This window comes from Catharus ustulatus, chromosome 2 (genome assembly GCF_009819885.2).
Source record: "Catharus ustulatus isolate bCatUst1 chromosome 2, bCatUst1.pri.v2, whole genome shotgun sequence".
NCBI lineage: Eukaryota > Metazoa > Chordata > Aves > Passeriformes > Turdidae > Catharus > Catharus ustulatus.
In genome coordinates, this window is record NC_046222.1 from 97888847 (window position 1) to 97913577 (window position 24731).

General features: G+C 43.0%; 1 protein-coding gene across 1 annotated transcript in view; it reads right to left on the minus strand.

Annotated features, from left to right (window-relative positions):
- Nucleotides 1-2580: 2580 nt before the first annotated feature.
- TMEM255B (transmembrane protein 255B) overlaps nucleotides 2581-24731 on the minus strand; it is a 66494-nt gene continuing 44343 nt past the window's right edge. Inside the window, exons 5-9 of the mRNA XM_033053523.1 lie at nucleotides 18307-18387; nucleotides 14397-14482; nucleotides 11511-11670; nucleotides 5885-6028; nucleotides 2581-3197 (exon numbers count right to left, since the gene is read on the minus strand). Of these exons, the coding sequence (XP_032909414.1) occupies nucleotides 3030-3197; nucleotides 5885-6028; nucleotides 11511-11670; nucleotides 14397-14482; nucleotides 18307-18387 (639 nt within the window). The 3' untranslated portion in view covers nucleotides 2581-3029. The remainder of the gene's footprint in view (nucleotides 3198-5884; nucleotides 6029-11510; nucleotides 11671-14396; nucleotides 14483-18306; nucleotides 18388-24731) is intronic.

A 24731-nucleotide genomic window follows, 5' to 3' on the forward strand; every position in this document is an offset into this window, starting at 1 on the left:
AGAATGTCCACACTGCAGTGTTTTATCTTCTGTATGTTTTTCACGGTTATTTTAGTCCTTTACTGAAATACAGCTCTGTGCTTGTTTTTGTTTTTGTTACAGTGGCCACTAAGGGGCTGTAGTTTGGGTTTGTGCTGGAAACAGTGTTGGTAACTGGGATGTTTGAGCCACTGTTGAACAGGGCTTGCACAGTGTCAAGACCTTTCCTGTTTCTCACCCCACCATCAGGGACGGGGCTGGGGGTGCACAAGGAGTTGGGAGGGGACAGGGCTGGGACAGCTGATCCCAAGTGAGCATATGGTGTCATGATCAGCAAATAAAGCTGGGGGACAAAAGGGGAAGGGGAGGGACACTCAGAGTGATGATCTTTGTCTTCCCAAATCACTGTTTCATGTGATGTTGCCCAGCTTTGCTGGAGATGTCTGAACACCTGCCTGCTCACAGGAAGGGGTGGAGGAATTCCTTGTTCTCTTTGCTGGTGTGTGTGGCTTTTGTTTTACCTAGTAAACTGTCTGCATCTCAGCTCACGAGTTTCTCACTTTTACCTCTCTGATTCTGTCCCCAGTCCCAGTGAGGGAGAAGGAGCGAGCGGCTGCCTGGGGCTGGGCTGCTGGCTGGGGCTCAACCACAAAAATCTCACATCTTCTTAACTTGGAGTAACTCCACTGAAAAAAATACAGACTCAGAAGACACCTATTTTTAAACCAAGAAGATGAAACAAGCCCTGTTTCACTTTGTTCTTTTCAAATGAAACATGCTAGCAAAATAGTTTCATGTCTGGTATTTTTGTAAAATCTCTGCAGTAGCTCCCAAAAAACTACCATGTGATTCATAAATGAATCACAAACATGTCTGACCTTTGTGTAAATGTAAGTGGCACTGTTTATGAGGCCAGAATTATTTTGGGTCCTGGAAATGTGAATCCTGTGGTACGTTACGGTACTCTGCAGTTCCACACTAAATATCACGTGTACAAGAGCATTTAATTTTCTGACTCAGAGCAGAAATTGCTCCTGGACTTTGCGTATGTGTACATGTATGTGAAGATATTTTGCATAGACCACAGTGCACCCTGACTCAAAATGTAGTTTAGAAGAGAAACTCAGAATTTCTCAGTCTGGAGAATGACAAAAGAGGCAGGGGTGGGAGGGGTAGGGGGGGAGGGTTGTGTAAAGGTGAATTTTTTTAGTACCCTATTGGAGAAAGGTTTGGAGGAAGAGGTAGCTGCAATAAGCATTCCTTATTCCTTCCTTGCTTCAACCCAAGAGAAACACTGATTTCATCCTTGTTCAGTTAGTCTAGGTGCTCAACCCAAAGGGATCAGGTCTCTTCTGGACTCAAAATGATCCCATGTGGTTCCCCTGGTAGTATTCATAGCCAAGTATCACAGTATAACTAGGTTGGAAGAGACCTCCAAGATCATCAAGTCTAACCCACACCCTAACACCTCAACTAACGCATTAAATAAATGTTTAAAACAAAACTAGTGGTCTCTTCTCTGATTTCTGTTTCTCTCAGCTATGTTTTAATAACTTGCCTCGTCAACAATACACATAAGGCACCTCATCACTGCTCACTGGCCTAAAACTTTGCATCTCAGAAAAACCTCTTCTTATATGTATCAGTACTGAATCTGCTTTTTATACGTAGAGGTAAAACACATGAACTAATAAATATTTCTTGGAAGTTGCAAAGTATGCAAAAGGATGATCGCTCTTTTTTCTGTTTTAAGCAGGTCTGATGGTGTCACTTCCTTTCAAAGAAAACTGTCAAGTAAGCTGGTATTGTTTATATAGTTTTTTAAATACCTTCATAATATGGAGCAGCTGCTTAAAATGTTAGTGAGAAATACCTTCTGTTCCCCGTTTTACTCTTTGGCATTTCAGGAAATTTCTATAGCTTCATTGCCTGTCTAGACTGTAAGACCTATGGAGCAAGCAGCACCAACACCCTTCCTGCAAAATGCAGTGAAGGGATGCAGCATTTAGATGGGTTTTCATGCTGGTTGTAAATACTCCTGTCCCAAAATATGGAAGGTTTGCCAAAAGGAATTTCAGCTAATGTGATGCACAGTGAGGAGGCAGGGTGCAGACTACAGAGATGTGGCTTTTTTCCTGTCAATAGCAGTGCCAAAGGTATTGTTGCTTAGCATTTGAAGAAATTCAATAAATAAATATATAAATAAAGGAATCAGTCCTCTTCATTCATTGTTTCACTCATTGTAACATGCCTGCATCAGGTCTTGGATTAATTTTAAAATAAATAAGGGATGTTTAACCTAAAATGGTTTTGGTTGTGGTGTTCTTTTGACAAGAAAGGAATTAATTTGAACACTAAAGTGTAGCCTAAAATACACGTCTGGAAATTGTATTTTTAGCGCATTAATGTGACATTTCACTATGCAGACTAGACTGGCACAAAGTTCAGATAAAACACTCCCAACAAAATTAGCCTTTCTATCTGAAACTTGAAAAGGGAAACTATTTGGTAGGGTACTTCTTCTCTGTTCTTTTGTTCTCCTTTCCTTCCAAATACACACAGCCTTAGGTATAGTATAAATATACACAGTGAACTTTATTGTAAAATAATTGCCACACTTTATTGGTACAACACTTTCACCAGAAGAGTTATTAAACACTACAAGCAAACAAACTCTTGCTACCCAAAATGATTGACTCTGAGAGCTCCTGGCTACCCACTCAGACAACAGGCTAAAATCCCTTGATATTGGTTAAGAAAGCAGAACACATATCCAGAGTGTTTTCTTCATTTTTCCTCTTGAAGGAAATGCTTACAGTAGCCAGAAAGTTCTACTACATCTGACTGCAGGCAAAGTGAGTGGTGATATGACTGTCCCTACAGTTCCAGGGCTCTGCCCAGCTCACAGGGAGATGTGGGTAAAACTGGAGTGGCAGTAACACACTCTCTGCTGGGCTCCTTTGGGAAGTCTAGTGCCTGAACAGTGCAGTTTCCAGAGGTTTCTGTAAAACAAAATAAAGCCTGCCAGCTACTAAAATAAATTCTTTGCTCTAGGGTGCATATGGTGGAGGCTTTTCTCCAGGCAAGCAGTAAGTTGGTGTATAGAGGGCTGGAGCATTCGGGGGAAGACCATAGCTGGAGCTGGACTGAGATGGAGGCTGAGTTTCTTCTGATAAAGAAATGTCAGTAGATGATGTTCCTGGAAAATTGCCGGCAGGCTGTATCAGACAAAGAAAAATAACTTCTTCAGTAGAGGATTACAACCCCATTGCAGTTTTGTGTTGTTTGCCATGTGTTACATAATGAGCCCCATGATTAAATTTCTCACGCATTGCAGCACAACATTAACTTTAGTTCTAAAGCACCTGCTTAAGTGTAGCAATAATGGTGTCTAGTGAAACAAGACAGATTCCATCTGTAACCCAACTCATTTTTAATAGACATTGTGCAGACAGCTAGGCAATAGAGCAGAACAGGAATTTCTGCAGGAAAAGATGCTTGGCTTCCTGGGTGAGGCACAGCACCTGACTGTCTGATTAGGTTACGTGTAGCTGCTCGTTTCCAGGCATCACTGTGAAATTTAAATTACCTCATATAATTAATCTCAGTTATAATACTTGTACAAATGCAAGGTCTTATTCCTTTGCCAAATGCAGATTTGTCTTAAGAGAAAATTTTACAGGTAGGCACGTGTCTCCCTCTTTGGCAGTCAGCTATGATGGGGCTTTGGCTGAAAAAGACAAAAAACCAAATTGAGCTTGGGAAGTAAGCCCATCTTCAGAACAAGTAGGGTTCATTAAAACAAAAGAATGCATGTAGGGAATAATATTCAGGATAAAATCCTACTACTGCTTTAAACCAAGTTTTGTCACTGATTTCGAGAGGGTGAGGATTTTATTCCTTCCTCTCATATGCCAGCATGTGCCAGTCTGTGGGCTTCAGCTGAAGACCTGGGCTTAGCTCCCCTCAGGTTCAGACTTTAAGTGGACTTAAAGTGCCTGGAATTTAAAAACAAGATAAAGTAATCATAGATCTTTTTCATGGGAAATGAAAAATATGGGCAAGTGATGTTCCCTGCTGCTAAAAAAATTAATAGTCACCATCTAGAAGGCCAGGGCCAGGGCTGGCCCTTGGACAATGCATCTCAGAGCTGTCGAGGGCTGGCAGACCACATGCCAAGGTGTTTGCTTTCTCCATGAGGCCCCATGAGCAGGGGCTGCTGCCTTGGGTTAAACCCTCCTGGCAAGGAGAATGTTGTCCTGCGTGTGTACCACACGGTGACTTAGTGCGTGAGAATGGGAGCATCCCACCAGAAAGGCTCATTTATGCCCTTTAACCCTCTGAGGCAGTGCAGGTGTACGACAGACCTGCTAGATACATCAGCTCCAAACCTAGTTGGTGTGGGTTTGGGTTGGCTTGGGGTTTTATTAATTTTGGAATTGTTGCTTCCCTCCCCTCTCAAACTGCAACCACTGTTTCCATCTGTTTGCCTGGAATTGTTTCTGCAGTGAGTTCTTTTCTAGCAGGAATAACTGGCACAACCCATAACTGCTGTTATCACCACCAGTCCCTGCCCAGCTAATCAGGACCATTACCTGCCCAGCTGGCAGGCTTGCTACCAAGATTAGCTGTGGCTGAACTGTACCACAAAGGGATGCATTATTTTGTTGGCACATGCCACAGTAAACAAAAGAAATGCTGGTTACATAATTTCAAAATGCATTCCTGCTATCATCCTTTCTTTTTGCCATATGGCTGATTTATTTTATAGACTTTGCCTCTCTGGCCAACATTTATTCAGTGAGGTACTGGATTCAGCAGAGGACCAGGACTTAATCCACTGGTGACTCTAAAGGGTAGACCAGCTCAGGCAGGGTCTTCTACTCTGTGGGCAGCTAAAACTTAATTCAGTTTCCCACACCTAAGTGTACAGACCTTTTGGGATGCCCTGGGATATCCCAGATGTCCACACACATGTGCCCTGGGGACAAAGGGACCTGGACCCTCTCAGAGTAGCAGCAGGGGACAGGCGGCTACTTGATCTCATTATCAGGCATTACTAGATTCCTACATGCCACCAGCCCCTGTGTTCAGCCAGATGAATCCCAGACTGGGATTAAGGACTACAGCCATCTGAGCAGGGCTTCTGAAGGTCTGAATCCAGGAGCTTGAAGCACTTAGATTGAACATGAAGACCTCAGACTTCCAGCCACATGGATTCATCCCACAGCTCTCAAGCAATGCAAGCACATGACAGTTAAGCTTCTGGCTGTTCCTAATCATTCCTGCCTCCATCATTCATAATTTGTACCTTGAATAAGTTTGTTATGATTTTTAAAATTAATATATTTATGCAGAAATTACTTCCCTCCAAACTGCAACATAATGAGTTCGTACATACAGGGAGGTGGCTTCCTTTTATTTTTTTCCCAGGAATAGAGTTAAATTTTCCCATTGTTTCTTACTAACCACCCCCTTGTTTCTTACTAATCTCTCCTGAGAGCTGGTGGTATCTGCCTCTGAATGTTATGAAAGGGAAGGAAGATAAATGAACACACTTAATTGGAAAAGTAGAAATCCGGGGAAATAACTGTGTTTATTTTGTAGTGCAGATGAGAATTTGGGGTAATTGCAATGGATTTCTCTTTCTCAGTGGACGCAGGACTTAACAGTCACAATGGATCCTCATGACTACTTACATGGATCTTTTCAGCTGCATTTCATGTGTTTCTATCCCCTTCTCTCTCTGCTCTGGGCAAGAGTCCAATGGACAACTAGAGAAAGCCTGAGGTCTGAGAAGAGACCAGAAAACTGGGCACAGAGTAAGTCACCCCACAGACCTGGGAGCAGCAGTTTACCGTTTTCTGCAGGTGTTTTTGCCGAGGGTGTGTTTTTTGTACTGTACCTGAAGGGGCAGTGGGTAGGATGGGTATGTAGAAATGGTTGCTGCTGAAGGACAGAACCCGGCGTATGTCAGGATCTGCTGGGCAGGGTTGTACAGGATCTGAGGAGGAGGTGCAGCACTGAAAGCAATTTGGGACAGAGGTACCTGTTGAGCACAGAAAACAACACCACATCAGCACAGTGTAGAGAGGGCTGGAGCAGGAACCTCTAACACAATCAACAAGATGATTTAACAACTTTCTATTTTCTGACACAACACCAGTAGTGCATAAACCAAAGAGCAGACAGAATGAGAGGAGGGTGTATCCGGAATGAATTTTCTGAGTAAAAATACAGAGCTATTTTAATCTTCTTCCCTTGGAAAAAGGCTTCTGGTGCTTCCCTAGCAACAGTTACAGAAGCACTGGCAGGACTTCAGATCTGAGACTCCCTGAAGAACACAGCATACAGCTTTGGCTGCCTCTTCTTATTCATCTAGCACCAAAAACCAAGTCCTTCACCTTTTGCTGTAGACTTCTTCCAATAGCAACTACCTAATCCCATCAAGTCTTTTTCCTCTGCTTTCCTACACAGATTTACCTAGATCTCCCTTGCAGACCAGTTGCTCCTCTTCCACAGTTCACTCTCACTTGGGAAATGAAGTTTGCTGCTGGCTCTCCAGCATCACTCTCAATGTGCTTACCTCATTCCTACTGCAGAAAATCCTTCTCTCATGGCTTTATTGGCATATCTTTTTAATTACAATGCAAAATTAAGTTTGCAGGAAGATGTAATAGCTCACATTAAACCAGCTAAAAAATCTTGGTCAGGAAAAAAGAACAAAAGCTAAATATGAAGGAGGGTTTGTGTTAAACCCCAAAAACCCTGTGCTATATAACAATTTGTGAAGGACAGCAGAGCAACAGAGCTTTGTGAAATACTTTTATGAGATAAATCCAGTGGTTTCCTTTATTTCCTTTGTTTTTGTTAGCAGATTCCTCCATATGAGAGCATGGAATTTTCTTTTCATTGAAATAATAAAATATGGTAGCTGCCTGACAAACGCTGAAAGCAGCAGCCAAGCCTTTTTTTTTTTTAGTTCATTTGCTTTCAAATTTATCAGTGGGAGATATAAACCACTGCATCCTCTGGAGACAGTGTGAGATTTCTCTGTGATTGAGAAAGAGGTCTATTAATTGTGTTTCTACAGGGAAAACATCATCTAGGTCATTGATGTACCACATAAGGTTACTGAAAAATCTAGGCCTTAGTTTCCTGGAGAAATCTGGCATTTCAGGAGCCGGCAAGGAGAAAGGATGGGATCAAAGGAAGAGAGTTTATTTCATGGGAGAAGGCAAGTCTCTCATATTCAAGGCATCCCCTCAAAACACTCTCATCTCCAAGGTACCCACCTTTCTACCTGTCCTGCTGGGTGGATATGGTGGGGAGAGATGAAGAGACACTGCCTCAGGAGTAAGGAGGAGGAGGAGGTAACCTGCTTGCTTCGGACCCAAAGGTTTGGGGCCAGTGTCACAGCCCCAGAGTGTGCCCTTCCTCCCTCAGAGGAGGGATAAAATCAGATCCCTCTGACATAAGTGAGTAGAGAAACACTTGCTTTACCCACAGATGTGAAATACAGATGCCTGTTCTGCATCTGTCACCAGCTTTCTGGTGTAGGTCTCTCTGGGTGCTGTTGTTTGACCCCCTTTGGCTTCTTCTCTTGGGAATCTCTCTTCAGTGCTCTCACATTCCATCCACCCACAGAGCAAAGCTCTCTAATTGCTAAAGATGAAATCTCAACAGTCCTAGAAGACAAATTTGGGGATCCATGCAACATTTACTAATCAAAGGCCCTTATTACCATGCTGACTGGTCTCAGCCCAGGCCCAGCAACAATTTGGCGTTACTGAAACTGGTTGAATGCTTTTATCAAGTATTCCAGTAATTACTCTGTGTTAAATTACTCACCTAAAATACATGGGTAGGTTGAGACATTCTAAACTGCACCAACAGCCAAGTCAAAGAGATAAGGAGCTATGAACTAGCCAGGAGTGCTAACAGTGTCAGCTCACTGGCTTCACACACACCTGCCAGAGCATTTATGTCTGACCTCCAGCTACTTCTCACACCAGACTGCACCTTCAGCTGCATGAGTGCTAAGACATAAACCCATGGCAAATAGCTCAGTAATGAGGGGTTAGTTTTGCTTTCCTTTTCAGAGCAGGCTGAAGGAAGAGGAGAGGGGATAAAGCAATGCTATTTAATCTATTCCGATTCCTTTAAGGACTGCATGAAGGAGACTAATTAAAAAGAAATTTTAAAGGGATTCCTTTCCCACCCCCCATCCTTCCCTCAGGACTATCAGCAGTTCAGATTAATGCAGCCCTAAACTCAGGGCAGGCAGATTCCTTGGCAAGGTGTGTCAAAAAAACATCCAGAAGTCATCAAATGAATACCAGGACAGGGAAGGGAATTTCTAAATTAACTCAGCCTCAGCAAGTGAAATTTTCCATGTACCTGTTTACCTGCAACTTCTGTAAGAAACAATCACATGTATTATCATTTTGGGTACTTTAGCTACATCTATTGATGTAATATCTTAATCTGATTTTTTGTTAGAGGTTACTTTAAGGTGACTACCTCCATGTCCTATACCCAGGCATGCTGTAGATCTGAAAAGGAGGGTTCCTGCTGTAACCACTGCAGCTCCCCCAGCACCCTGCAGCTCACAGAGGGCAGCCCCAAGGGTGACACAGCAGGCACTGAGCTGACACCTTGGGGGTCAGGAGACAATGAAATATTTCTCACTGAGCCAGCACAGCCCTCAGGCAGGCAGCAAAACCACAGGGAGCGTGCCAGGGTCTACAGGGAATTTATCACAAGAAAGAAAAGCCGAAACAACCAAAACAACACTTTTTTTTCTGTCCAGGAAATATGATGGGTTTAAATGAAAGGGCACTGTTTTGCAAACTCTCCCCTTTGTAACATGGTTTGGCTGCCAGCATTCCCCAGAGATAAACATGATGGTTTTTGTTTGACTAGTCAGCCTGGCCTTGTGTTTTCTGGAAGTCAATCCCAAAGCAATGCTGTGAGGCATTTCAGGGGGCTTTGCACTTCTCCCTGCAAAATGCCAGTGAGCATTTATGTGAGAAGGTGACATCCTAAAGAAAAATAACTTAATTTCTCGCAGATTTTAATAGTGTTTTTTTTTTTTTTTGTTCTTTTAATTTCAGTTCCATGCCCCTCTCTTTTCCTCTTTTGCTTGATGTTTGCTTGGCCCCTGTCTTCCTCCAAGAGTTACCTCTTTCGTAAGGAAAGGGAGCAGCAGATGAGCAAATTATCTCTGGTACTAACTCAAAAGAACCCTGAAAAAGCCCAGGCAATAGCAAGGAGCGGTCACTGCATTTCGGATTGCTGCTTTAGTAAGACTTTCACAAGCTGAGGTGACTGATGCAAACTCGTCTTTCCCTTGAACTATGACATCCTTTTTCTGCTCTCACTCAGTAGAGACATTGAACAGCTTATTCAGATGAGGATTTAGCTGGAGCCCTGACAGACTCACTCCAGCTAAGCTTGGGGTCAAGCTGCACATCCACTGCTGCTACAATTTCCTTCCACGATTTTATGCCAACCAGCCAGAGGTGCCAGACTGTGACCCAGGCTCTGCCCCCCAGCAAGGGAATGTGCCAGATCATGGAGACTGCAGTTCTCCCAGGAACATCTCCTTGGCTTGGTGTTCCCCATGAGCAGTGCAGTGATGGCCCTGCAAAGCACAGAGCTGTACCAAAGCATCAGCCCAAATCTCATGTAAGCTTAGGTTTAAGCTAGGCAGGTTAGGTGGACTCAGGCTGGCTCTCTGCACACTTCCCACAGCTGCACTCCCACCCATCTGCTAGGCAGGAGAAAATATTTAGTAGCACTAAGCTGCAGTGCTCTCCCAAAAACCTACTGTAGATGAGCTGCCTCCACTTCATATGCAAGCTGCTCTTCCCCTCATTTCCCACTGTGGTTGCTCCTGCTCCCCTTCTGCTGCTCTCACTGGGAGGGGATGAATTAAGATGGGAAAACTGCTTTTATTTCCTTTGGGCAGCTACAACTCTTTAGTGGCTGGCTGCAATCTGCTATGAATTCCTTGCAGGAGTCCCCTACATAAAGGAGAGCTCAGCTGCACATTTCTTACACGTGATAGCTCAGTGTGCTTTTTGGCTTAAACTAGACAGAGGAGTATTTCCAGGAAATGCTGCAACTCTTAACAAAGGTGAATTGCAAACAATTCATATAGCCCTGCTCTACTTTAAGCATGGTTTTAAGCACTAGATAGCCTGGGCATGTTTGCTAAGGAATGCTGGGGGTCAAAGCTGGGCCTGGATGGTCTCCAGTCTGACTGGGTCTTTGGCTCACTGCGTGCCAGTTCTGAGCAGCCCCCTCCTGCCAGTTCTCCTCCTCCTGTCCTGATGTACATCTCAGCTATTTCTCTTGCCTTCTCTTCCCTGCTCTTTTTTTTCATTTTACACATCTTTCTATTGAGTTTTCTCCTCCTCAGTAGCCACCAGAAACACCATGGATCTAAAATAATCCATGCCACTATAACACCTCCCTTTGGTTCCTGCATTTCATCTCCATCTCCATCTCCATGCCTCTGCCCACTTAGTTCTACTGCTCTCCTGAGAGGCTACTAAATCATGAGCCCCTTGCTTGATCTTTTGGCATTGTTTCAGCAAACATGGCCACTGACAGGGATAATCCCAGGAACAGCAACTTCACCCTTTAACGCGTCAGTAAGTCCAGGCAAATGAAGGACTTTATTGGAGAATCCCTCCCACCCCATGGTCTCTTCTGAATGCTGTGGTGAACATCAGTGCAACACAGTGGTGTGGCACAGGGAGCACTTACAAGGCTGCACTCCTTAAGTGAAACAAAAGAGGATGTTGAAGTGTCCTGAGCACACAACTGTTTAAATAAAAACTTGAGTGGTACTTCAGAATTCATCCCCATTTTTAGGGAAAATAACTACACAGGACTATATCTAGCTCCCCACCTAGTGGGAGGTGCCTCAGCATTCCCAGACTGAACCAGACTGAATACAGACCCAATAGATGCTGTGTTCTGGGGATTCCTCTCCACCATGTCTTCAGGATTTCCTACACCACCTGATAGATGTGTTCAGTGGCTGCCGCTTTGACCAAGACTGTGCAGCAAGCATTTCTCTTGTGGGTGGTGAGATCCTCACACTCCTGTCCTTTCTCTCTTTCTTTTTTTCCCCTTGTGTGTGTACTTGGGTGATGCACTTTCATATTGCAATGCTTTCATGTTGTTGTATCACTATAGATAATAACCACCAAAACAACTCCATACCTGTTTTCCTTTGCAACCAAATTGTTCCACAATAAACCCTACATTGTTTATTTAAAAGCAGTGGCATGCAGCGTTGTTTCACTCTAATCTGCCCCAAGGGAGCTGTTAACAAGAACCTGAGTTACACTCTTGGTACCTTCTGCGGTGGCTAATGACATTCCAGATGCACACAACACCCAGAAAACACATTTAAAGCATTTCCTTTATACATTTATACTTCCTTGCTTATAACTAATTTGATAATGCCAACAAGCTGAAAGCCCTCACGTAAGGCAAAAGCCTGTGAGCCTCACCATGTCTTTAAATGCCCCAAGAATGGCTGCTGTGATAATCCCCAGAAACAAGCCGATGATGTTGAGGACTGTGGAGGACCACAACAGTCTGTACAGGTGAAGCACATCTTGACAGCTGCTCACACCAAGGAATTCATAGTAGCTGGAGGACTGGTCTGAGCTGAAAGAGAATGCAGACAATGTCACTGCAGCAGGAATGGTTTTGCACATAATGCAGAGTACTACAGGATCTGACTCCTTCCTGCTTGCTTTCCTCTTTGGCAAAGTACTACATGCATGCTCCCACCAAAAACTGCTCAGAACTGGAGAAAGCCCTGCTGAAAAACTGGCTCTGCTAATGCCAGCATCAAATATAATCCAACTAATACCAATCCTAGTTTGGCTGATTGGTGATGGTTACCAGCATGGACACTTCTTTATTTTTTGTTCAGTGTTTCTATACAGACACATAATCTTGGTATATGGATGCTGCCCTTGTCATTTAGCTACCAGACACAGCTTGCTTAGCTTTGCTTTTTTTCCCAGCTCACCTAGAAATCTGCTGGCATCTCAGAAACTGGGGAAGGCAAGTTGCTGAAGCATTAATTCAACCACAGGAAGGGAGATATTGCCAACTGGCTACATTTGTTTATGATGTCTGTGGTCCCAAATTAATGCAACACAGTACAGTATAAAGCTGGATTGTACTATCCAGAAAACTTTGTTCATATTTCTACACCACATTGGTTATTGCAAACCAGGCATGTCGTGAAGTTACACCTCATTGTCTTGCCAAAAGCCAGAAATATCCTACTGCAAAATTTGAAACCACAGGTTCCTGCAGTTCTTTCCAGTACCTGCCTTAATTTGAGCCCACTAATGAGCTCCTAGGGCAGCTATTTGAGTTGAAAAGATTTTTTAAAATGCCTAGTCTGTTTTTCTATTGTTAGGAAATTGCCAAATTGCCATCAGATTATGGTAGAAACCAGAAGTGAGCAGTTTGTGTTCACTCTTCTGTTCCCCCATCCCCAGTGCATGGGTCAGCATGTGCATGTGTAGTTAGGGAAAGCTCTGCAAAACAGCCCACAAATGCTTCCCACAATATCTGGGCACAGTAACTTCTGGAAATATCCAATCAATGGCTTCAGGTCATGGTTCTGGCACTGAAGAACCACTACTGTTGAGTTCACCTGGGTCCTGCCATGAGCCCATCTTAAGTAAATAAACCTACAGCTTCAGCTGCCATGAGGCTGAGGAAATCAGATTTACAATCCTGCCTTCATATCAGCCTATTCTGTGGCTGACAACAAATCCCTCTGTGTGCCTGTGCCTCCTCTCCAAAGCAGCATGATTGCTTATTTACCCTGGGTTTTCCATGCCAGTGTCATAAGGCCTTGCTGTCCACTGTAGAATGTTGACAATAGCAGAACACACACATTTACTTATTGAATGATATCATAGCAGTGATCAGTCCCAAGTGTTTCAAACAAACTCAATGTCTTAGAAAAATGGCACTGAGTATCTCCATCTGAAAGGGAAATATGCCTGATCTCTCCTTGTGGTTACTTTATACTTTAGGTTTCTGTCTATACAACAATTTCCGTCACTTTTTTTTGACAACTCCAAATACTTTCACCCCTTTAATGCCCCTGTTCTTTTCTGTGTTGACTTGGGCTGTTTGAGTCAGTGTTAGCATGCAGGCATTAGCTGTGTACCACAGAAGGAAGCATTCTCACTATATACATACTGTACCGCAAATATGATGTTCCATCATCTGCCATAGAAAAGGCACCAAAGATGAGCATTTTCTACCTTTCCCACTTCTTTTGTATACCTCCATCATGTCCAGATTTAACATTTCTGACAAAAGCAAAAGACTCTACATAGCATTTTAATCCATCTCATAGACTTTCATTCATTTTGTGTTTCCTATCTGCATAGGAAATACGCATGCATAAATCACTTCCCTCAAGTCCCAAACGTCATTTTACTTCTCTAGCTGAGATATCATCTGGTTAAAAGCTACTTTTTCATGCAGAAGCCTTGTGTAGGAACTTGATTGTTCCTGCCTTGCTGCCCTATGCCTAAAATGTTTGTGTCTGGCACCACACTACCAAGTTTTACAGAGGACTGGGGTTATTCAGGGCTGCTAGCATGTGAAGAAGAGGTAAAACCAAAATAAAATAGATGTAGGAAGGAAGAAAGATGAGAAATACACGGGGGAAAGAAGGAAAAGTGACTGTGGCTGAACTGTAGAGGGATGCAGAGGTTATGGTAAGATGACATACAAGAGCAGGTAAAGATAAGACAAGCGAGAATGGTTTTAAACAAAAACAGGGAAGATTTAGATTTTAGGAAGAAATTCCTCACTGTGAGGCTGGTGAGACACTGGAACAGATTGCCCAGAGAAGTTGTGGATGTCCTGTTAGTGGAGTGTTCAAGGCCAGGCTGGATGAGGCTCTGAGCAGCCTGGTCCAGTGGAAGGTGTCCCTGCCCCGGCAGGGAAGTTGGATAGTCTTGAAGGTCCCTTCTAACCCAAACCATTCTGTGATTCTATGACAGTGAGATGTGCAAAGCATGAGCCCAGCATGGTTTGGCTTAGGTTTAGTAAATCTAATGGCAAAAATGCATTGCCAGACCAACAGTATACCTGAACAGGGATGATCAGTTTTGATCATACAGCAAAAAATTTATGGACATATTTAAAGAAAAAGAAACTGAAATAATGCCAACACCAATGAACAACTCCTGACCTACTTTGTGCTGCCATCAGCACTTCAGTTGCAGAGGACCTGGATTTCTCAGCATACAAGCTCCCTGTGTTACTCCTGCAGGCCCCACCATTTACAGGTAAGGACAACCAACCAAGAATTTCTCAGAGACCATGGAATGCACACAAGTACTTACTTCTCACAGTTGTACAGATCACAGCAATAGCATGTGTTACTCTTCACTTTCAGCTGGCACTTGCTGTTTAAGGTATGACACGTAACCTGCCAAAAAAGTAGAAACTTACTTTTATCCTCAGGGTTTCAGTGTTGTGTGACTCATCCTATAGTACTGACCACAAAAAGAAACATTGTCAAGTTGTATTACCCATTGTGCAGAAAGATCCTGAGATTCCAAAGTTCATGAGTAGAAGCCAGAAGGACATCCCTGAGCTCACAGGAGTTTTAACCAGGACAACAGCCCCTGAGTCTGAGGGCATTTGCTTTGTGGAGCCCAGAGTTCCCAGGACCAGCCTGCAGCCAGGGCTGGCAGAGTTTTCAAGCACTTTGCTGCACTGCCTGGTGATATTCTGCTGAGACCCAGAGTGTGCAGCCAGGAGACTCAGACCTCTACAGCTGTGAGGAACTGACTGTGGGTCTGGAGAGACACACTACAGCAAACATTGAAGTGGATAAGAGAACCAGTCTGTTATAGTGGGGAAATCGCAAAGGAGACAATTTATCTGAACAACATCCAAAAAATGGGAGCTCTCCCCTTTCAGTGACACCCTCCTGAAGAAGGAAGTAATTATGAACAACAGCAAGAACAGTCTTGAAGAAACCCACAAACAGAAGAATTCAGAAAAGATCCAAGCACTCCAGCAAATAAGTACCATTTATTGCAGGCTCTCAAATAGAAAACTGAAAAGGTTTATTTATGTGAGGAGGAATTGCAGGGATGGACAGATGTTAGAACAATAAAGGTAGACATACGTAAGCCACTCTTCATACAGACACAAAATCATTTTAATGACTCCTTAAGTGTGGTAAGCATTAATCACTTCTATTTGGCACTACAGACCAATTGAAATACTTTATATGTAAGGCTTTTTTCTTTCCCTGAGAGTTTTAGCTTATTGACTTTGAAATTGACTGGGGAGCTGTCAGGTTTTAAAGCTAGCAGTCAGAAAATACATTCTTTCTGTAGCTTTTATTTGATAGGAAAAAAAATCTCTGTTACCACTGAGAACTCTTTTGTTCACAAAGTGCAATTAAACTGTATTATTGAATGGAAAAATACATGCCTACTTTTTACAAATTTATCAAACACCTCTGGCTTAGTCACCAATGTGTTACTCTATGGAAGTGTCCACAAGAGATGTTAAACCAGATGTTTCTCACTTCCTAAGTCCTGGGCCAGTATATCCTTTTAGTATGAAAACTGTCACTGTTTGTGAGTCTGTATTCCTCACATACTTGTTCCCAGGAAAAAGGAAAGCCTTGAACACACACACTCAGCAACAGAGGAAGTTCATCTCACAGCTGGTCTCCAACTTGCCACGCTTGTCCTTAGCAGGATTTGATCAAGTAGTGGAAGATGAGTGACAAAACTAATGTTAGAAGGAGATGAAAACGATTCCTTAGGATTGCTTTGCTGCTCAGGACAAGGCTGTACCTGTGGTTAGTGTCTCATACAAATCAGCTCTTCAATCCCCAAATGGTAGGTTAGAAAAGGACAGTCTCAGTCTAGGTTGCAATCTGGAAATGGAGCTCACAGTTTGATACAGGCACATCCCACCTGTCACAAGGACACCTCACCCTGGGACAGGACCTTGTTTCATCACCCTTGCTCTATTGTGTCTGAACTTACAGGAGTGTAACCTAAGGGCTTTGTAGGCCTGAAGTCACATTCAGCTGCAGCAGTCAGCCTGAGCTGCAGGTTCCTGCAGAAGAGGAGCACGTCCTGTCACTGACTGCATCAGCTAAATCGAGGCAGTGACTGAACCATCCCACATGCCTACTTCTCAAAGCAGGTCGAAAACCAATCCTGGAGCACAGTGGGCTACCCCAGCCATTTTGTGGGATGCCCTATGCTTTTGCATTCAGTGGATCTTCAGACTTTGGTTTTGACCTCCTGTATGCAGTGAAAATGGCCTGGGACCCACAGAGTTAAAACACCCTTTTCCCATTAGACATGCATGATTGGGATAGGAGGGCTTTATAAGACGGAACGGCCTGCTAAAAAGTGGTTTGTTCTGATACATGGTTTGGGGTCCACTTCTGAAAGAAAATAAAAGTAGCTTTTGCCTCTCCAAGCAGTAATAAGGCCAGCCTGCCTGTTTTAATTGCGAAGGCTAGAAGTACAAAACACAGAGATCAGCATGATCTTAAACATGTTTTTGGCTGCTTCTACACTACGAGACACATATTATTGGCCAGGGAAGTTACTGTAGTTATCTATTTTTATCACTGCATTTTTAAAACATGCATAGAACAAGACACTCCTTTTTAGGAGAACAGTGAATAAACCAAAATAAACAAATTTGTGTGTGGTTTGAGCAAGGGTGGTGGAAATGGGCCATTTGTGGGTGTTCTGCATGTCATGACCTATTATTTCATTTCAGTGACCAGACACACAGCTTTTTCATGTCCTGGACATTTGTGATTTATTATCACCTCAGCACCAATTGAAGATATGTTCTCCTCTCATAGTAATTGTAAGAAAACGAAAATCTTTCTGCTTTGAGCAAAGAGAGTTGAAACAGGCAGATCAAATGAGCTGGAGACCACTTACAGGTGGGAGATGTTAATCAAAAGGAAACCTGCAGTCAGTAAACAATCTGCTTTCCTAGTTAAGTGTTTGCCTGACATGCAGAGCATGTCACTTGGCTGCCTTTGGAAAAGCAAAAGCCAAGTAAAAATGCTATGGCCTTAACTCTGAATTAGCATACACTGACTCCAAATCAGTGAACAACCAGACAAGAATAATATTAGAAACTACCCACACTTCTAGAAAATATAGGGCTTCGTTTTTTTTCTGGACTAGAGGAAGGAGCTCTGGGTGGCCTAAGTTTAGACATTCCCAGAATCAGCAGAGCTGTGGAAAACTGTCTGGCCAGAAGCCTGAAGCTAGGGTCACCTGCAAGGAATTGTGGTCAGTGTGACGCCAACCACACACTTACTAAAGGAATCAGAAGCATTTATCAGACCATGTCTGAGTCTGAGCGTGCATGCACACTTTAGAAGAGGAAGGAGTAAATCTTTCAGGAAAGGGTGTGGTCACACTTCAGAAATTTGTCTGGGTCGGTCTTTACATCAGGAGATTCGGGAAATATTTTTGTCATACATTTTCTGGGATCAATAACAGGATGCCCTAGCAACAAGATTTAAGGAGCTGTTTAACCTGGTAGTGTACTTCACTAAGCTTTCTAGAAGTATTAGTGGCAACATCTCCCATACACCTTTTCCTAGCCATGGCAGGAATGGTGATAAGAACAACTGGCTTCTTGAAAGTTATACCACTGTTTAGCTGCTCTCCATTTTGCTTTTCTATTCACTCCCACCTATTTACCACAATAATAAAATAGGAAAAGAAACTAAATCTGGACTTCAGGAAGCTAGGCATTTGCATATGGGTACTTTTCTGACCAGGTTAATGCCATTGAGGTAATAAAAATGCTGCATTCAAACCACTGATGCTCTTGGCCTGTGCTGGGTAAATACAGAGATTTGAAGTCTTCTGGATGATACAAATGGATTACTTTAGATATTTCCTATTCCACTTGGAGTTTACAATAGCCTTCTGAGACGAAGATGCCAATGTGACAAACACATTCGAGACAGTTATTGTACAGTATAGATGGATTAGGAATCATTCCAGTCCCAGAGTAATGTACTGGATACAAACACTCATGATGACTCAAAACCTCAAAACTGACTGTAGTGATTTACAACCATGAGAGGCTCGGACAAGCAGGGAGTCATTTGTGGGAGAAGAACTGGGGTTTCCATCTACCCATGACCTGTGTGCACAGACATGCTGTCAAATATCTCCCCCACTCCTCCCCAGCACAGCAGAAATGAAGACACAATGAGGTCAGTTTGTTTACCTCAGTCTGGTAGGCATCATACAGGAATCCTATTCCACTTGAATAGAACTGGCATCTTTTGTTATACAGAGGTCTGGGTTCCTGTAAAGAGAAAAACAGCCAAAAAAGTGATTGGTTTGGATGAAGTGGAAGGCACCATGTCCCGTGTCCCCATGTGGATGCTTACAGCTCTGTGGAGCTGAAACAATGCAGTCACTTGGGTAAACAGCTCACACCTCCTATGCTGGCTTCCCTCCTGGAATGGCTCTCCTCAGGGTTACATTTGCCATCCTCACTCCACAACTAAGCTATGTGAGTATCATCTGTTTTTCTTTAAAAGACATCACCTCTGGCATTTAACCATTTGATGTCATTTTACCACACTTAACATCAAACTGCTCTGAGAATGGTCCAGTTACTCTTTTTCTGGTACAGTTTCTTAGCTAAGAACCAAGATTTATTTTGCAGGTTGTTTTCAAGATATGGGACTTTCTTTTTAAAGAATTTCAGCACTGTCCATGGTGAGAAAAAAGTAAAATAGATAATTGTTAGAGTATTCCACTTATAATACACACGTCAAACCCCACAAGTAAAACAAAGAATAATGAAGAAATACAGGCATAAAGAGAAAGCAATTTACATTGTTTGCTTTTGCCTTATTTTCCATTTACGCTATTACAAAAGATGCATTCACTGCTCATATTTCATATTTTGCTTGTAACAGTTCCCATAAACTGATATAAAGGAAGAACACAATGAAATACCCTCGGCCAGATGGAAAATGTGTGCTTCTGACCTTGGCAAACAGCCACTTTGGAGGCTGCAGGGTGCATACCTCAGTCAGTTTCAGGACTAGACCATATTTGTTTTGGGAGGATTTGACAATTTGAGTTGTCTGTGAACCAGTGTCTATCCCAAAGCAGTGTTGGAATTATTTATGTTTGTGAAAAAAAACCAAAAGGACCTTTTCAACTTTCCGTCACTTATCTAGTTCTGATCTGTGCCTTCAAAAGCCTGAAGAGCTGGGAGAGTGTGTCAATCTGTTGGAAGGTAGGAGGGCTGCAGAGGGACTTGGAATGGTTGGATGGATTGGGAAGAGTCCAGTGGGATGAAGTTTAATCAGTCCAAGTGCCCAGTCCTGCATTTTGGCCACAATAACCCCCTGCAGTGTTACAGTCTGGGGACAGAGTGGCTGGACAGTGCCCAGGCAGAAAGGGACCTGGGGGTGCTGGTACAGCCGACTGAACACGAGCCAGCAGAGTGCCCTGGTGGCCAAGAAGGCCAATGGCCCCTGGCCTGTGTCAGGAACAGCGTGGCCAGCAGGAGCAGGGAGGTCATTCTTCCCCTGTGCCCAGCACTGGTGAGGTCACACCTTGAGTGCTGTGTCCAGTTCTGGCCCCTCAGTTCAGGAAGGACCTTGAGAAGCTTGAGCGTGTCCAGAGGAGGCAACGAGGCTGGGGAGGGGCTGGGAACACAAACCCTGTGAGGAACGGCTGAGGGAGCTGGGCTTGTTCAGCCTGGAGAAAAGGAGACTCAGGGGTGACCTTATCACTCTCTACAACTGCCTGAAAGGTGGCTGTGGTCAGGTGGGGGGTTGGTCTCTTTAACCAGGCAGCACTGACAGAACCAGAGGACACAGTCTCAAGCTGTCCCAAGGAAAATATAAGCTGGATATTAGGAAAAAGTTTTTTGCAAAAAGGGTGACAAAGTACTGGAATTGTCTGCCCAGGGAGGTGGTGGAGTCACCACCCCTGGGTGTGTTTAAAAAAAGACTGGATATGGCACTCAGTGCCATGATTTAGTTGAAGTGTTAGGGCATGGATTGGACTTGAGGATCTTGAAGGTCTCTTCTGTTAAAGCACTCAAGAGCTCATTGCTCCTCAGTATGTCAGCTAGACCAGATCCAAGACAGAAGATACAAGCCCATTACCTGACATCCCCTCTTTCCATGCCAACTTACAAGCAAAGGACTATTTAAGTTGTTAGCAGAAATCTTCGCTGATTATTATTCACTGCATTTTAAAGCTTAAAGATCCATCCAGGAATAATCCAGATTTTGCAGAAAGATCTGCACTACTTCAGATCACAAGCAGAGTATTCTCTTCTTGCTGGATAATGAAGCGTGAACTGTATAAATCTGCTGATCCAAAATATATAATTAGTTAAAATGCAGAGCTAGGCAGGAATGCAGACAGATCAATGAACAAAGCTCCTCCATCAGCTTGTTTGCCTTTCTGATTACTCCGGCAAACTTAAGCAAGTTTGGACACCAACTCTCAAGGGTTAGAGAAAGGTTAACTTCCTGCATCCAAAAATATTTATTTATACTACACAAGTGTAAGAAAAAATGCTTCAGTAACTCTTTTCCTCTAGAGGAAAAGCAAATACCACACGAACAGCATGCCATGTCTTGAACTAGGTCAGCATTCGTCCACAGTCCTGGGAAAGCATCAGCCTTTAGCCATGACTTCCAGGGACAGATCTGGTTGGGAGGTCTAAGAGGATTGCAGTTTCTCTGCCAGAACAAGGAGCTGATAAGGAGGGGAGCTCTGCTGGACTTCATAGTTACAAACAAGGGAAGATTGCTCAGGGATGTGAAGGTCAGGGGCAGCCCTGCCCCTAACGATATGGTGGTGCAGAATCTGGAGAGGATGGAGCAGGATCCCAACTCTGGACTGCAAGAAAGGAGGCTTTGACTTATTCTATTATATGTTTGGAAGAATCCCATGGGATGCAGTCCTTGGGAAGCAATGAGGTCCAGGAAAGTGGGTTGATATTCAAGGTTCATCTCCTCCAAATTGAGAAGCAGTTCATCCCATCTAGCAGGAAATCAAACAAAGGCAGCATGAGGCCTGTGTGGATAAACAAGGAGCTCCAGATGTAACCCAGGCATGAAAAGGAAGTCTATGAGAAGCACAATAAAGGGGAAATTACAAGGGAGGAAAATAGAAAAATTACATGAGCATGCATGGATGGGATTAGGAAAGCCAAAGCTCTTTTGGAATTCAGTTCAGCAAGGGTTGCAAAGGGCAGGAAGAAGGGCTTCTGTGGGGTGTATTAGAGCAAAAGAGAAATCAGGAACATACATGCACATTACTGAATAAGGCAACACAATACAAAGACATGGTAAAGACTAAAGTATTCAGTGCCTTCTTCACCCTGGTCTACAGTGGAGACCAGTGGGGAAATCTGGCACAAGAAAGATCACTCTTGCTAAAGGGGGATCAGTTTAGAGAGCATTTAAACAGCTGGATATACATCCTGTCTTCAAGGATGACAAGAAAGACAATCAAGGGAACTACACACTGATGGAGCAAATAATCTTGCAAACAATTTCCAAACATCTTGAGAACATGAAGGTGATTTGGAGTAGTCAGCATGGATTTACAAAGGGAGAGTCATGTCTGACCCACTTGTTGATCTTCTACAAGGATGTGATAGGCTTGGTGGATGAGTGGAGCTTCTTACTCACCTGCTTCTGGATCTTTATCTTCACCAATCCCTCTGGCAGTCTCTCATTCTCACAGCCAAGCTGATGAAATATGGGCTAAATAAATGGAGAGTGAGGTGTACTAAAAACTGGCAGAACTGCTGAGGTCATAGTGTTGGGAGCAGCGACATGAAGTCCAGCTGGAGGTGACTTAATAATTGCCTGCCCCAGGGGTCAATACTAGGACAATATTGTGCAACATCTCAATTACTGAACTGAATGATGGGTAGAGTGCACCCTCTGCTAGCTAGCAGATGATACAAAACTGGGACGAGTGGCTGAAACATCACAGGACCATGTCATTGTTCAGAGAGACCTGGCCACAGGAACCTCAACAAATTCAGTACAGGAAAATGTCAAATCCTGCACCTGAGGAGGAATAATCCCATGCACCATAAAAGACTGGGGCCTGGCTGGCTGGGGAGCAGCTTTACAGAGGGTCCTGGTGGGTAGCAAGCTAAACATGAGATAGCAATATGTCCTCGTGGCAAGAAAACCAGCAGTATCCTTGACTGCATTACAAAGAGCACCACCAGCAGGCCCAGGAAGGTGATCCTTCCTCTTAACACTGGTGAGACATATCTGGAATACTGGGTAAAGTGCTGGGCTCCCCAGTATGGGAGAGACCACAGACATGGTCTGTGAATTAACAGACTGGAATATCTGTCATAAGAGAAGCAGAGTTGGGACTGTTCAGCCTAGACAAGAGAAGGTGCCCATCTACCTTTTCAATACAGATCAATAATTGATGGGGAAGTGAAGAAGATGGAGCCACATGTATCTCCAGAAAAATGACAAGATGCAGTGGCACAAACTGAAATGTGGGAAATTCCATTTAAACGTAAGAAGAAATCTTTTTTGTTCTACGGGTGATTAAACACTGGAACAGGTTTCCCAGAGTGGCTGTGGAGTCTCCATCCTTGGAGATACTCAGACTGGACAATCAAAATGGGCACAGTTCTGAGCTACCTGTGCTAGCTGACACTGCTCTAAGCTCAGGTAGTTGGATTAGGCTCTTACAAAATAAATTGGTCCTTTTATTGGTTTGGTCTTTGATGGAGAAGACAAGCACACTTTTCATCCAAGCGTGCTTGTGACTGGAAGCAGCACTGTTCTCTGAGGAAAGAGGTGATTGATTAATCCATACCAGCTATTATGGCTTGATATTGCTGTGCAGCAAAAAGGTCAGAGCTGTGACCTGGAAGCGACCACAGTGAATACAGTTATTACATTTGCATGCACAGTCATGGCAAATGAGCACCTTCCTTCATGAACCTACTTTTGAACAGCAAGCCTGCTGGACTAGTACAGCCAGCCTTCCACATTCAGTCTGTCTCTAAATGCACCCCTATGTGCAATCAAATAAACGAGTGATGATCAAATGTACAAAAATAATAAAGATTAGATAACATTGGCCTTGTCCAGACAGCTACAGAATTTAACACCTAAAGCACACAGCTTTTAAGTAAGGATACACTAGGGATGCCAAAAGGTTGCATTGGTAAAATCTTCCATTTTCATGCCACAGAAGTGCTGTGGTCTGTCTGTCTGCTAAGGTGTTTATATGAATAAGACACCACACAGATATTTTAAAATGTTTTAAAGTTATCCAACAGTATGTCACACCACATAAGTACCTGCTGGACTCTATACAAGTGTCCTATACCAAAGGCAAATGAGACATACTTTAAAGTCATAAAAGTATTCCTGACAGACTGGTCTTGAAATGCTTCACATTGCTCACAACAGATTGTGTACGAATATAATGTATATCTACCAGCCTTGATTCTTCTTGATTCTACTATTTATAGCAATAGTGAAGTTGAGACAGAGCTATTTTTAAATACTATATATGTGTGTGTATCTATCTATATATATATATACACTTTTCATCTATTAAGAGTAACTCTAAAGTATATAGCAACAATATTCTTTTAAACTAATTTTATATCATTTGATACCAAGAACTTCCTCAGCTACTATTATTGAAACAGAGCTATGCAATACCTCCCATTAATGTGTAATATTAATATATAATAAACAATGCATTCCCTTTCTCTGTTTATTTGAGTAAGTCTCTTTAAGTGGAAATGGGCAGGTGGGAAAGTTCTATTGGTTAAAGCTCTGCTGATACATGCAGAGCACAAAATATGCAGGCTGGTAAAAAGAGGAAGAATTCTCTATAAAAATGTAGTTGTATTCTTGGGTTTGTTCATTTATTGATACAAAGGAAAAATAGACAGGTTTTATTCAATTCTGAGGACTGGAAAAGATGATTACACAGCTAACTACATTTGAGTGTGCTTGTGTATACTGAGCAGGTACAGTCAGAATGCCATCAAGCTAAGTTTAGAACATTTTCAGATGTGTCAAAAAAAATCCCAAAACCCAGGACACCCAGTATTTCCATTTAATTTCAGACAAATCAGAACTGCTCAGCCTTGAACCCCACAAGGCAAGCTGTAGCCTTCCCTCTTCTTGAATTTTTTATTAAAATACTTTTCTTGTAAGTGTATTAAAACCTGAGAGTGACAGATGGACAAGAGGGAAGACTTTATGCCAAAGAAGAGAAGATTTGGTCCAAATATAGAGGGTTCTGGCTTGGCTGATTGCTTCATTTTAAGAGCATACAATAGAAACCCCACATTCTCTTTGATGGTGGGAGCGTTGCAATATGTTTTTAAGAAAAGTATTATTTCAACAGTATCTTTGGTGGATTTGATAAAATGTCTGTGGGGAGGTTGATGGGATCTTTGCTGAGGTATGGAAAGAAGTGTTTTCTATGCCAGTTTTTGTTTCCTTGGAGAAGAGATATATTTTGGATAACACAGGGAAAATTCCATCTCCCTTATGTGTAAGCTCACTTTCAGAAAATGGAGATACAGCTTAAACTGTATTGACTGAAACATATGCCATACTTTACAAAACGTGGCTAATAACTTATTGAAATAATTAT